This window comes from Sinocyclocheilus anshuiensis, unplaced genomic scaffold (assembly GCF_001515605.1).
Source record: "Sinocyclocheilus anshuiensis isolate Anshui unplaced genomic scaffold, SAMN03320099.WGS_v1.1 scaffold1154, whole genome shotgun sequence".
NCBI classification, from domain to species: domain Eukaryota; kingdom Metazoa; phylum Chordata; class Actinopteri; order Cypriniformes; family Cyprinidae; genus Sinocyclocheilus; species Sinocyclocheilus anshuiensis.
In genome coordinates, this window is record NW_015542345.1 from 2,474,393 (window position 1) to 2,487,252 (window position 12,860).

At 37.5% G+C, this 12,860-nt stretch overlaps 1 protein-coding gene across 2 annotated transcripts in view; it reads left to right on the forward strand.

The window, feature by feature from the left end:
* The window catches only part of LOC107691321 (eukaryotic translation initiation factor 4 gamma 3-like), a 55,127-nt gene that overhangs the window by 29,083 nt on the left and 13,184 nt on the right, over positions 1 to 12,860 (forward strand). For both annotated transcript variants that reach the window (XM_016489869.1, XM_016489870.1), the window contains exons 10-19: positions 3,255 to 3,351; positions 3,454 to 4,167; positions 4,260 to 4,345; positions 5,077 to 5,311; positions 7,409 to 7,533; positions 8,785 to 8,910; positions 9,254 to 9,403; positions 9,679 to 9,876; positions 10,025 to 10,171; positions 11,211 to 11,447. In XM_016489869.1, the coding sequence (XP_016345355.1) occupies positions 3,255 to 3,351; positions 3,454 to 4,167; positions 4,260 to 4,345; positions 5,077 to 5,311; positions 7,409 to 7,533; positions 8,785 to 8,910; positions 9,254 to 9,403; positions 9,679 to 9,876; positions 10,025 to 10,171; positions 11,211 to 11,447 (2,115 nt within the window). The remainder of the gene's footprint in view (positions 1 to 3,254; positions 3,352 to 3,453; positions 4,168 to 4,259; positions 4,346 to 5,076; positions 5,312 to 7,408; positions 7,534 to 8,784; positions 8,911 to 9,253; positions 9,404 to 9,678; positions 9,877 to 10,024; positions 10,172 to 11,210; positions 11,448 to 12,860) is intronic.

Genomic DNA, 12,860 nt, shown 5'->3' on the forward strand with positions numbered 1-12,860 from the left:
TCTCTCTCTCTCTGGCACACAGGGTGTGCATGGATTAGTTCCAGCTCACACAGTCTGCCCCCAATCTAATCCTTATGAACACACTGAGAGCGTTAGGCTGTTGGCTGCACCATTATATGTTTATGTATATTTTGGTCTATGGACAATCCAAAAACAAGTGAATCGATAAAGTGTGTCAACAAGCAGCAAAATGTTTCAGCAGAAGTGTGAATGACAGTGGCTGCCACAATCCAGTCGCTCTCGACCTTAACCAGCGCTAATGACTTTTACAAAAATATAAAATGGCAGTCACATATGATGTCAGATGCTAACACCTTTAATGTATACACCATGGCATTGAAGGATTACCATATATGTGACCCTGGACTAGAGGGTGACACGGGAGTGGATTTTCAAACCTCTCCCATCCCACTCCCACAAAAAAAATCCCGTCCCGTCCCAATCCCACGAAAAAACTGGGGGAAAATCCCGTCCCGTCCCAATCACAGAAGAATGACTCCCATTCCCTCCCACTCCTGTGTTGTGTTATTTTTGGCCGGAATCTGTCAGTTACAGTAAGAAAAAATACAGTACAGATCACAGCATGCCCACTTTAGTTGAATAAAAATCCAAAATGTAGTTTTTTGTTATTTTATTGAACTGAAAGCCAGATTAAACAATGCACAGTGTGCATTGCACACAAATTTCATGTAAATCATCCATGCTAACACGTTTTCTATTTGAATTTTTTTCATTTGAAAGTAGACATTTCACTCTCTCTATAGATTTATTTTTCATACACGGAGTTTCGAAGTTTCTCGCTCAAGTTCACAGACCAAGAAGGCAGAAAGTAGGGATGGGCGTATCGATCCGAAGTATCGATATATCGATACTGACGCGAGTATCGAAAGTATCGATACTCAAACAAAAAATATCGATACTAAGGTGCGCTTTATTTACCAGTGGTTTTGTTTATTTAACAAAAATAATAATAATAATAATGCGTACAATATGCATTGAATTGGACGAATATCGAATCGGTATCGATATCAACGATATTGCCTTGAAAAATATTGAAAAATAAAAAATATCGTATCGAAAACAAAATAAGGGGTATCGCCCATCCCTAGCAGAAAGCACATCCTGTTTGCTAATTATTTTACAGAAGCACTACGTTTCGTTGTTATTCTGAGTGCACACAAATAAACAAACGTAGAGTCTTTACAGATTCGAAAGAAGTATTACTTTTATCTGTATGACCAAAATTACGGAGTATTTTAAGAGCAAATGAGCACCGGTGCCTCCATCTGTCCTGCTGTGAGCGCGCTGCTGTTCAGCTTCCACACACACTTCAATAGCGCACATTTCTGTAGGTTAACATTAGATTGAGCGGCCATGTAAAGTTGTTACTGCATACATCTTTCAGATGAAAAGCCATATTTGAGGTCAATGAATGATAGGTGAGCGTTTGGATGTCCTGCCCGATGTACTCTTATTACCACATAGACCAGCCGTTAACGATCTGTCCGTCACGGACTGCGTACGTCATTCACTTAACCAGCCACACCAAAGCAAACAGGAGAGCATAAAGAGACAGGGCAACTAGAATTGAGTTCAAAATTAAAATATACAGTTTATAGTTTATTTATATAAAGGTATATTTGTGTGTAAAGTTGGGTATCATATGTTATTACGATTCCCGGTCCCGCCCACTCCCGCTGACATTTTTTCTTGTCACGTTCCAATCACGTGATTAATAGTGATTTTGTTTCCCATCCAGCGGGATTCCCGTGACCCGTGGGATTCCCGAAAAAATGTCAGCCCCTACCCTGGACCACAAAACCATTCATAAGTAGCACGGGTATATTTGTAGCAATAGCCAAAAATACATTGTATGGGTCAAAGTGATGGCCAAAGACTTAAACTACTTCAGTCTGTGTGCATTGAATTTATTTAATACACGAGTTTCACAATTTGAGTTGAATTACTGAAATGAACTTTTCCACGACATTCTAATTTATTGAGATGCACCTGTATATCAAAATTGAATTTTTGATTGGTAATATGCATTGCTAAGGACTTCATTTAGACGGCTTTAAAGGTGATTTTCTCAATATTTAGATTTTTTTGCACCCTCAGATTCCAGATTTTCAAATAGTTGTATCTCGGCCAAATATAGTCCTATATTCAATTAAAAAAAATTGACCCTTATGATTGGTTTTGTGGTCCAGGGTCACATATAACATGATATTTACATGATAAGCCAAAGTACTTCAAAAATGCAATGGTAGTACCAAGGTTTATGTCCAAAAAAAAAGCATGGTATTGCCATGCTACATGTCAAAAAAGATCTGAAATTACCATGTCCAAAAAATATGGTATTATCATGGTACCTGTCCATGTAAAACATCAGATTGTATTCTGTATATTGTATTGTATTCTGTTAAGACAATGTATTAATATGGTACCTGTTCAAAAAATGCACCCTTATCATGTCCAAAAACATGGTAATGCCATGGTATCTGTCCAAAGAAACTTGCTTATCATGTCCAAAAAACATGGTTTTACCAAATTACCTGTCCCAAAAAAAACAAAAAACAAACATGAGATCACTATATACAAAAACATGGTAACACCAATGATACCTGTTGAAAAAGCACACACGTCATGTCCAAAAACATGGTAATACCATGGTACCTGTCCAAAAAAACATGCTTATCATGTCCAAAAACATGGTTTTACCAGAGTATCTGTCCCAAAAAAAAAAAAAACCATGAGATCACTGTATCCAAAAACATGGCATTACCATGGAATCTGTCCAAAAAACGTGGTAGTACCTGGTTCAAAATACATGAGATTACCAAAAATGCAGTATTACCGTGGTACATGTCCAGAAAAACATGAAATTATCATGCCTGAAAAACATGGCATTACCATGGTACCTGTCCAAAAAACGGGAGATTCCCTTTTCCTAAAATATTGTATTACCATTGTACATATTAAAAATGTGCAGTTACTGTGGTTCCATGTTCAAAAAAACATGGTATTACTATGATTCATGCCAAAAAAAATGTTCCATGATAGATGTCCTAAAACATTGTATTGCCATGGTAGTACTATGCAAGTAATTTATCATCATATCTTCCCAGACTTATTCTGGGCTAGAATAAGCTAGGCTGTGGGCTAGGCTTTATGCCGATAGTCAAAGTTCTGGCTGTGCTATGGGTGACTGATGTGTCTGCATTTGTCTTTCTCTCTTTTTCACCCTAAAACAGCCAAGAAAATGTCAGACCCCTGAACGAACAACATGTGTCAACCCACCTCAGAGACTCTCAGAGAGCCCTGCGCCAGTGGATGGCAAACCTAGTTTAGGTAATACTCCAAACCCAACCCACTTTTATTGATAACATTTGTCTCTTAAGGTCTTTCCTTTTATTAATGTTTTGACCCTCTCTTTGCTCTTGACCTTTATAGATGACAGGCCAAAAATGGAGTCTGGTCCTATAAAGCCTGTATCTCCTGGGCCTAGGCCTTCAGATTCCACTTTAGAGAAAGGAGATGCCCCAAGTCTTCCATTACTAGCCTCTTCTTCTCCAGAGTTGGCCTCTGATGTTCCCTCCTATCCTTCAAGTGGATGCATTAAACCAACTGTTGCGGGAGAACCGGAAGTTATTTCTCTTTCAACTACCAAGGCTCAGACGCATCTGGTTAATTCTGGTGGGGACTCTATTCCTGAAACTTCTCTCAGACACTCTGCTTCACCCTCAACGTCCCTCAAAGTGGTAAATGGCCTTGCCGAGTCTCAAACTCCTTTATCAAGCTACGAAGAACCTGAGGTCCAGGAATCCCTAAAGATATCATTGTCTCGCGAGGTTCAGCTGCCAACCCAGGGTACGTCATCCACGGAGGAGTCCAGTCAGGAAGTTCCAGTGGCCTTGGAGGAGCTCCAGACAAAGCACCTCCCTTCTCTAGCTGTACATGTGCCCTTGATCCCAACCGTACAGGCCTCTTCAAGCACCTCCTGCACCACTACTGTCCTTGGACCACCACCTGGTTTGGCACCACTTGTGCAGCCAGTTGTCCTTGAGGTGCCAGAGCAAAACAAGTCCTTGGACAATGTCCAAATAAAGGTTCAGGATGCTTCAGAATCACAAACTCAGAACAACTCTAGAAAGTTCATAGCCTCAGGTATTTTTTCTTCACATGATTTGTGTTATAAATCAGGCAAAATTAAAAGTTCAGATAAGCAGTTGCTAATTTTATTGTCCTTTTTGTCATAGCCCAAGCTGTTTCTGTTGTACCAAAGTCTTGGAAGAAACCAAATGAAGATGTTCTGATGGTGGAAACACTGCCGAAGGAAAATGAGGTGAGATAGGCTATTATTCTTAACAAAAAAAGTAAATGAAAAGATTTGTATTACTTAAAATAAAAATAACATACAATACCTGGGAAAAACTCAAATGAAAAATAATTTTAGATATTTTGTTTTGTTTTGGATTTTCATGGCTCAAAAATCTAAACTAAATTTTAAAAATAATTTATTTTTATTTTATTATTATTACTTATTTATTTATTTTGATTTTTGGGTTCATAAAAAAGGCCTACAAAAAACAAACCTAATTAAACCTTTACAATCCTTCTGCATTAAACATGAAAATGTGAAATGTGTTGATAAATGTGATGTTTTTAATAATATGAAATAATAAAATAATAAAACCTGTAAAATAAAATCTAAATGAACAGACTGAAAAAAAATTCTAAAAAATGTATAAATAAATAAAACTAACAATAATAATGAGTAACAGTGAACACCACTGGAAACTAAATTGAAAAGACAAATTTTTAATTTAGTGGATATTTCAGTTTGTCTTTCCAGTTTAGTTTTCTGTGGTTTGCACTCTGTTGTTAAGTTATAATAACGGGTACCCTGTCGGTGGAAAAGGGATATTGGGATGTTGGAAAAGAGAGAATTGCAAAATCCCTCCACATAACAGACTAATGACATTGTTATCATTGCACAAACCATTATGCAGTAATTCATCTCACATAACGCCTCCAGGCCCTTGTGTAATGTTGCTTTTCTTTGCTTCACATCAGGAGGAGACCTCAAAGGACAGCTCTGCTGGTGATGAGATGGTCTTACAACCAACCTTAGGGACCTACAGCAGCCCATTTACAGTGCCTGAGCACCAGGAGAAGCTCTCAGAGGAGAATGGTGAGACTGAAACAGAGCCTTTCAGGAATGGGGTGGAGACAGAGAGCACTGACAGTGGCGTTACACTCGGGGACAGCAGGGGGTCCATGTGTTCACCCACTCCACTCATGCAGGAAGGTAAGACTTCCCACAGGAACTAAATTAAGTTTTGATCTTTTAATTTTAGTGTAGATTTGGGGTGTAACGGTACACGTATTCGTACCGACAATTTTGTGTGTACCGAACAAATAGGCTACAGCATTGCTTTAAACACTGCACGAGTGGAACTTGATTAGAAACTTCAAGTTTAATATATTGTTACTTTTTAAAGAAACAAAGTCTCATCTTTCAAATTCTGACCATTTTTTCTGGAAATTTAAACAGTACATGCCGATTTGGCGCTCTTTGATGTGGCGAGACAGATCGCTGTATAAACGCCTCAGTTCAAACTGCAGAGCGGAGCTCAAGTGAACACGATCATCCCTTCCTCTTTACTACTAGTTTTAATGTGAAATAAACATGAATGAACATCTCATGCCTCATGCAATCGCTCAATCAGTGTTTCAACCACGGAAAGATGTCAATAAAACAGCTTGTAAACAAAACGTCACGTAGCATTTCATTTACCTCAGGCAAGTCATCAGTGTCCACAGCTTGTTTGTTCACTAGAGAAATGAAGTCTAGAGAAGAGCATTTCGTGAAATATTGGACTACATACTCATTATATTTTACTTTACCTGTTAGTAATGTCTTAATTATTTAATGCATGTTTAAATAAATCTGTTATGAAACAAGTTATGATAGCCACTGTGTAAATGAATATATTTCAACAACAAATAGGCTAGAAATTTTATAATTTAGACGTTAATTTAAAAACTGCATTATGTGCAATATACATGTTTACCATACTTTTTTTTTAAGTTTTAAGTGTTAATTATTATATTTAAAAATAAATAGTAATTAAATTTAAGTTTGGGCTCTGTTGTTAATTGTAACCTTATAGTAATGTAAAAGGGCTCCCTATTTAGAGCAGATTTAAGGTAGATTTTTATCCTTAAGAAAATTGTAATTTGAACTTTAATTGTAATTGAATTTATTTAAATAAAAAGCCATTTGTTCAGTAAACCATTGTTTAATAATAATAAAAAAGCAATTTTATGTATAGATTTTCCCCCCGCTGTACCGAAACCATACCGAACTGTGATGTAAAAACCGAGGTATGTACCAAACCGTCATGTTTGTGTACCGTTACACCCCTAGTGTAGATACATATTTCTTTCATTCATTGGATATCGAAGTCATCCTGTTTGTTAAATAGCCATTAGACTTTGGTTTACAGCACAGAATTTTCATTTTTGGGTGAACTATCCCTTTAATTACTCACCCTTCGGAACACAAATTGAGATATTTTTGATGAAATCCGAGAGCTTTCTGACCCTGCATAGACGAAGCTATGAGGATACTTTTTGTGTGCAAAGAAAACAAAAATAATGACTTTATTCAATAATTCGTCTCCTCCGCGTCACCCTGGCACCATTTTGGAGAGTATCACATACGTAAACAACGTATGCAACATATGTATGCGGATATGTTGTTTACGTTCAGATCAAAGCGGAAACAAAATAAACAGCGTATCCACGTACAGTGCTGCTGACACAGAACAGCATATGTTGTTTACGTATGTGATACTCTCCAAAATGGCGCCAGGGTGACACGGAGGACACGAATGGTTGAATAAAGTCGTTATTTTTGTTTTCTTTGTGCACAAAAAGTATTTTCGTAGATTCGTAAAATTATGGTTGATCCACTGATGTCACATGGATTATATCTCCTTGCTACGTTTCTGAGCCTTGATCGTGTAAGGATCCTTGGGAGGGTCATAGGGAGGGTCAGAGAGCTCTCGGAATGCATCAAAAATATCTTAATTTGTGTTCCGAAGATGAACGAAGGTCTTACGGAGTTGGAACGACATGAGGGTGAGTAATTAATGACAGAATTTTCATTTTTGGGTGAACTATCCCTTTAAGAAGTCAAATTAAGGTGGATCAGAATGCAAACATTGCATTGAACATTGGCTTGGTTGATTGGATGGATGCATCATTTTTGAGTGAACTATCCCTTTAAGAGTTTTGTTGTTGTTTGTATCACCAAAAGCACTTTACAATTGTATACTGTTTTTGTTGATAAATTGCGTAATATATCTGGCCTACTATTGCTGTGCTTTTTCCACCCCAGGTCTTGTGCAGTCTAATGGAAAGAGACAGTATGACCGGGACTTCCTGTTGGGTTTTCAGTTTATGCCGGCCTGTGTGCAGAAGCCAGAGGGACTGCCTCAAATCAGTGATGTGGTGCTAGACAAGGTGGTTTTTGTTGTTGTTATTTCTTATGTTGTCAGAAGAGTTGGAGTCCTTCTGGAATTCAGCTGTCTGACTGTTTCTTGGATTTTGTAGGCATACACACAATGTACATTTGATAAATAATAGTATTACTGTGTCATATATGAAACATATCAAAGGATCATGTGACACTGGATACCGGAGTAATGGCTGCTGAAAATTCAGCTTTGCAATCACAGGAATAAATTACGTTTTAAAATATATAATAACATAGAAAATAGTTATTTTAAATTGTTATAATATTGCTGTTTTTACTGTATTTTTGATCAAATAAATGCAGCTTTGGTGAGCATAAGACTTTTGAAAACATGCCGTACATGTCTAATCAGTGTTATTAACCTCATACATATGCAAGGTAAATCTTAACCCATTTTGTACAATGTGAAATCCCGTAACCTGACTGCTCAGGTTAACAGGGTGATCCAAACCTTTTTCAGAGTCAAAAACTCTTTCTTTGCCTACTTCCTTAAAAAAACTGAAAAAAGGCACATAACATTTTCCTCTAATGCTGCTTAAAACATGTAAAGTACAGTAATACAAGTATGTTCCCCTGACTTCTAAACTTCAGCTGAGCTGCACTCTTTAGCAATGAAACTCCCTTGACGTCCTGTTTCCATTAAAATTGCATTACGGTTATGTCATACTTGGCAGTAGGCATCATTTAGCCTAAAGACGTTAGAAAATAAATGCCCTGCCCCTGTTCGATGCATAGTCTTAAACTTCAGTCTAATCTGTTTATAAAAGAGAGTTTACAGTGAGTTTGTCATTGGTATATGCTTTCTTAGTTACTGTTTCTGACAACACTGGTTTCTGTTGTTCTGAACGTACCCGCAGTACTTTCAGTTTCCCATTTCAGTTCCTAGATTTTACTCTGCATGTGTACTCGCTCACATCTGTTTCTGGCTGTTCTTGTTCCCTCCGTCACAAGCTGACTGGAGCATAAATCGTTGAACATGTTGTTGATATATAAATAACAAATGGAGCTGGTCTCCATGGCAAATACTGTTTCCCCTCAGTGCTGTAGAGCAAGGGAAGGCTGGTCTCAATCCAGTTTCTCTCATACTGATTGTGATAAAGATACAAATAGGTACAAGCTAGTCCAAGATCAGTATAAGCAGGAGGGGAGGGAGATCTGGTGTTTCATTCATGTCACAGCTCTATTTCTCACTGCGCCTCCTGCTGGATAACTCTTGGAAATGATCTCATCTGTTTCAGATGAACCAAAACAAGCTGCCGCTGAGGTCTGTGGACCCCAGGTTGATTTCCAGGGGCACTCCCCAGGATTTCACTCCCGCTTTTGCTGACTTCAGCAGGCAGATGCCAGGAGGACATGGTGCTCCAGTGAGTTATTCTAAATCATATATTCCATTACAGACAAGAATAAAAAAAAAACAGCTAAGGTGTTCTCACACAAAAACATCTTAATCTATCAACCCATTCAAGTATGATTAAGCAGTTTGGGAGAACATTTAGCAGTTTGGTAGATAAATGTATCCATTATAAATGACTCAAAAAGTAAAACATCCACTTACTGTAATGTGAATTTGGTGGTAAAATGTGCATAATTTTATAAAATATAATATCTTATTTTTTTTCTTTTGATTCATATGTGAGAATCACCCAGACTTAACCTACATTTTACATCGTAACACTCTTCTTTTCTATCTGTATACTTTATTCAAAGCTTATAAACATGCGGCGACTTCCACCACGCAAGATCATCGTAAACGTTTCTGTTAATGATGACGTTAAGCTCAAGAAGGCAGAGAATGCCTGGAAACCTGGGATGAAGAGAGAGAATGTGATGGATGACCCAGAGGCCCTGAGAACCCAGGTGTGGATATTACTCTTATGCATAAGTGTTTGAAACATTCACAGTAAAAGAAGCACTCAAGACGTCAAGAGATGCACACTTGAGATTGAATTAGATGGTTGTCACGTATGGTGGCTTTTGTTCTTGTCAGGCACAAGGGTTTTATTTGGCGTTCTCACATCCTTGAAGTCCTGATTTGTCACTTTAAGCGAAAGCATGTTTATTTTATCTGAAGGTTGTTTTGTTGATTTTGAACTGCAATGTGTTGGCAATCTGTTGCTTTTCTGGCATTTCAGGAGTTGTTCCGAAGAGTTCGTAGCATTTTGAACAAGCTCACGCCCCAGATGTTCCATCAGCTGATGAAGCAGGTGACGGATCTCACGATCAACACAGAGGAGAGGCTGAAGGGAGTCATCGACCTTGTGTTTGAGAAGGCCATAGATGAGCCCAGCTTCTCTGTGGCCTACGCCAACATGTGTCGCTGTCTGGCTACGGTATGTTTCGTATGCTTTGGAGTTAATTGTGCATTGTGCGATTATGAAATTTCCATGTTTGTTTTCTTTGGACTGTCCTTTAATTGCCTCATATTATTCATTCTTAAGTATGTCATGGGTATTTCTTCCTCTTGTGATCCAATTGTAGCTAAAAGTGCCCACAGCAGACAAACCTAATACTACGGTAAACTTCCGGAAGCTGCTATTGAACCGCTGTCAGAAGGAATTCGAGAGGGACAAAGTGGACGACGTCGTACTTGAGAGAAAACAAAAGGAGCTGGACTCTGCCACATCAGTAATTATTCAATAATGATTATCAGGAATTAATTTAGACTTGCTTGTCTTAGTAGTCTTTTTGACTTTCTGTCTGTAATGGCTATTTACATTTACATTTAGTCATTTAGCAGATGCTTTTATCCAAAGCCAAAGTCAAATGATGACAATAGAAGCAATATTTATGAACAATATTCACTTGGTATGCTCCGATCTGCCTTTTTTGCCTATGATATGGATTCCGATACCGGGGATTCAGGTATACGAAGTCAGTGCAGTTTTTTTCTTTTAAATCAATGTAGAATTTCTAAATCTCTGTGTGTGGAACTGATAATCACTCTTCCACAATCTACTGAATACAGACTTCTTAATTATAAAGAAAAAATCATTAAAAATTTATAGAAATATGAAAAAAATATATGTATATTCATAATCTGTGACAAAAATCAATTATAAACTAAGTTAGTGGATAATTCCTTATTTGTCATAAAGTGCCACATTTCACATCCTGTGTTTTTGGCAGACTGGCTTGAATATAAGCTGTTTTTAGACTAAAGCCCCGTTCACACCAAGGACGATAACTATAAAGATAACGATATTAGCGTCCACACCAGCGAACGATATCGTCGGTTTATTCTAAGTGCACATGCGTCTGCCGCTTTCAATTCTCGAGCTCGTTGTAGCAGGATGGATTCTGATTGGCTGTCAATGTTTGTATCGTTCATCAGCTGGAAAAAATCGTTCTGAAAATGATTCCAGCAATATTGTTTCTCTGTGCCTTTATCGTTATAGCTGTGGTGTGGACTCTGCTATTCTTTAATATTGAGAACGATTTTTAGAACTACAACTTTATCGTTATCTTTATAGTTATCGTGCTTGGTGTGAACGGGCCTTAACAAGAAAGTTTTGGGTTCTGAAACTTACAGAATGTTTTTTATAGTATAGTGACCTCTTAAATGTAAAAAAAATCATGGGAATTTTGATTTCTCAGTTCATGACCCCTTTGAAAGGCATTATTGAAAGCATTATGGGATTTAGATGCAACTCTTTTTTTTTTTTAGCCTACAGAAAGGGAAAGACTGCAGGAGGAGCTAGAGGAGGCGAAGGACAAGGCTCGGCGTCGCTCCACAGGAAATATCAAATTCATCGGTGAGCTGTTCAAGCTCAAGATGCTGACAGAGCCCATCATGCATGACTGTGTGGTGAAACTACTAAAAAACCATGACGACGAGAGCTTAGAGTGCCTCTGCAGACTCCTCACTACCATCGGCAAAGACCTTGACTTCGAGAAAGCCAAGGTAACTTGCCCAACAGTTTGTTATTATACATTCTGGAGCCGTATTGATTCGTATTTCACAAGATCAGTGGTGAAAATCCCTTGGAAAGGGAAATTGGAAAGGCATAGAATATTTTGCTTTTTATTTAAATCATCTAATATGACCATTATGGAAACTAGAACCACTGTAAAACCTCATCTCACTCATGGAAAAAGTATGGTCCACTTAACAAACTGCTGAAGAACTTCCCTCTGAGACAGGAAGGTAACTACAAGTAAGTAGGGTCTGAAATTAACACTCGTCAAGCACCAAATAAGATTAAAAATAATTTTTTGCCATGACATAGGGTTGATTTGTGAGGTATTGCAACATAATGCATGGATTAAGTCAAATCGTAAGAGTAATAGTATAACCCTCCCTGATGTAAGTGACTCAATTTAAATTAAAGACATACAAACCATCTACTAAACAAAACATTTTTCATGACTTGCACATCTTGTAATGACTTGTACCTTAGTGGAAAAAAATCGCAATTTATCTAGGATGCTAAAGATTAAGTTTTCTATGAAACAGCTAAACATTGTCAAGAAATATTCACAGTATGGCTGGTAAATATTGGTAAAAGTTTGGAAAAACATCAATTTCAAACAGAGTTTTTTAATGATTATTTTTACGGGAAGGTATGTCATAAATCATGTGCAGATGTGCTTCTAAGTTCCTCAAAGAAAATTATTTGTATATCCTGGAACAATTCAATGCCAGAACCTTGCAAATATTGGCAAATCCTGTAATTGGTTTCACCTTCGAAGTGCTCAGTGTGGGAGCATGTTTTGTTTCCAACTAGACTAATAAAATCTTTTTATTTTTTATTTTTTCATGTTTTAAAATGAATTTCATCAGCCATTACTCCAGTCTTCAGTGTCGCATGATATTTTAGAAATCATTATAATGTGCTGATTTGCTACTAAAAAGCATTTCTTATTATTATCCAGGGTGTCCGTGGGTCCTTAAAAAGTCTTAAAATGTCTTAAATAACGTTTTCCTAATATAAGACCTTAAAAAGTCTTAAAATGTTTTAAATTCGGATTCGATGGGTCTTGAATATTTTTGGTCTCATTACCGCTAAAATATCTTCAGTCTGACGGACCTAATGACTTTACAATCATTGGACAGACCGAAGATGTTTTCTTCCCCATGGTAAGTTACTGCGTCATCAGAGAGAATCGCAGTAGCAGAATACAGAATACAAGCTCGCGCTGAGGCTCATTCTGTTTGTCTCGAGACTTAAGAACAAATGAGCGTGACCGCACACATAAACTCAGAAGAAACAGGTAAAAATTCTAAATGTTTACTTTATTCACAACATGATATAGTTAAGTAACACCATGACAAGTGAGCTATTTTGCTCAATATTCTCGCGACGCAAAAAAACAT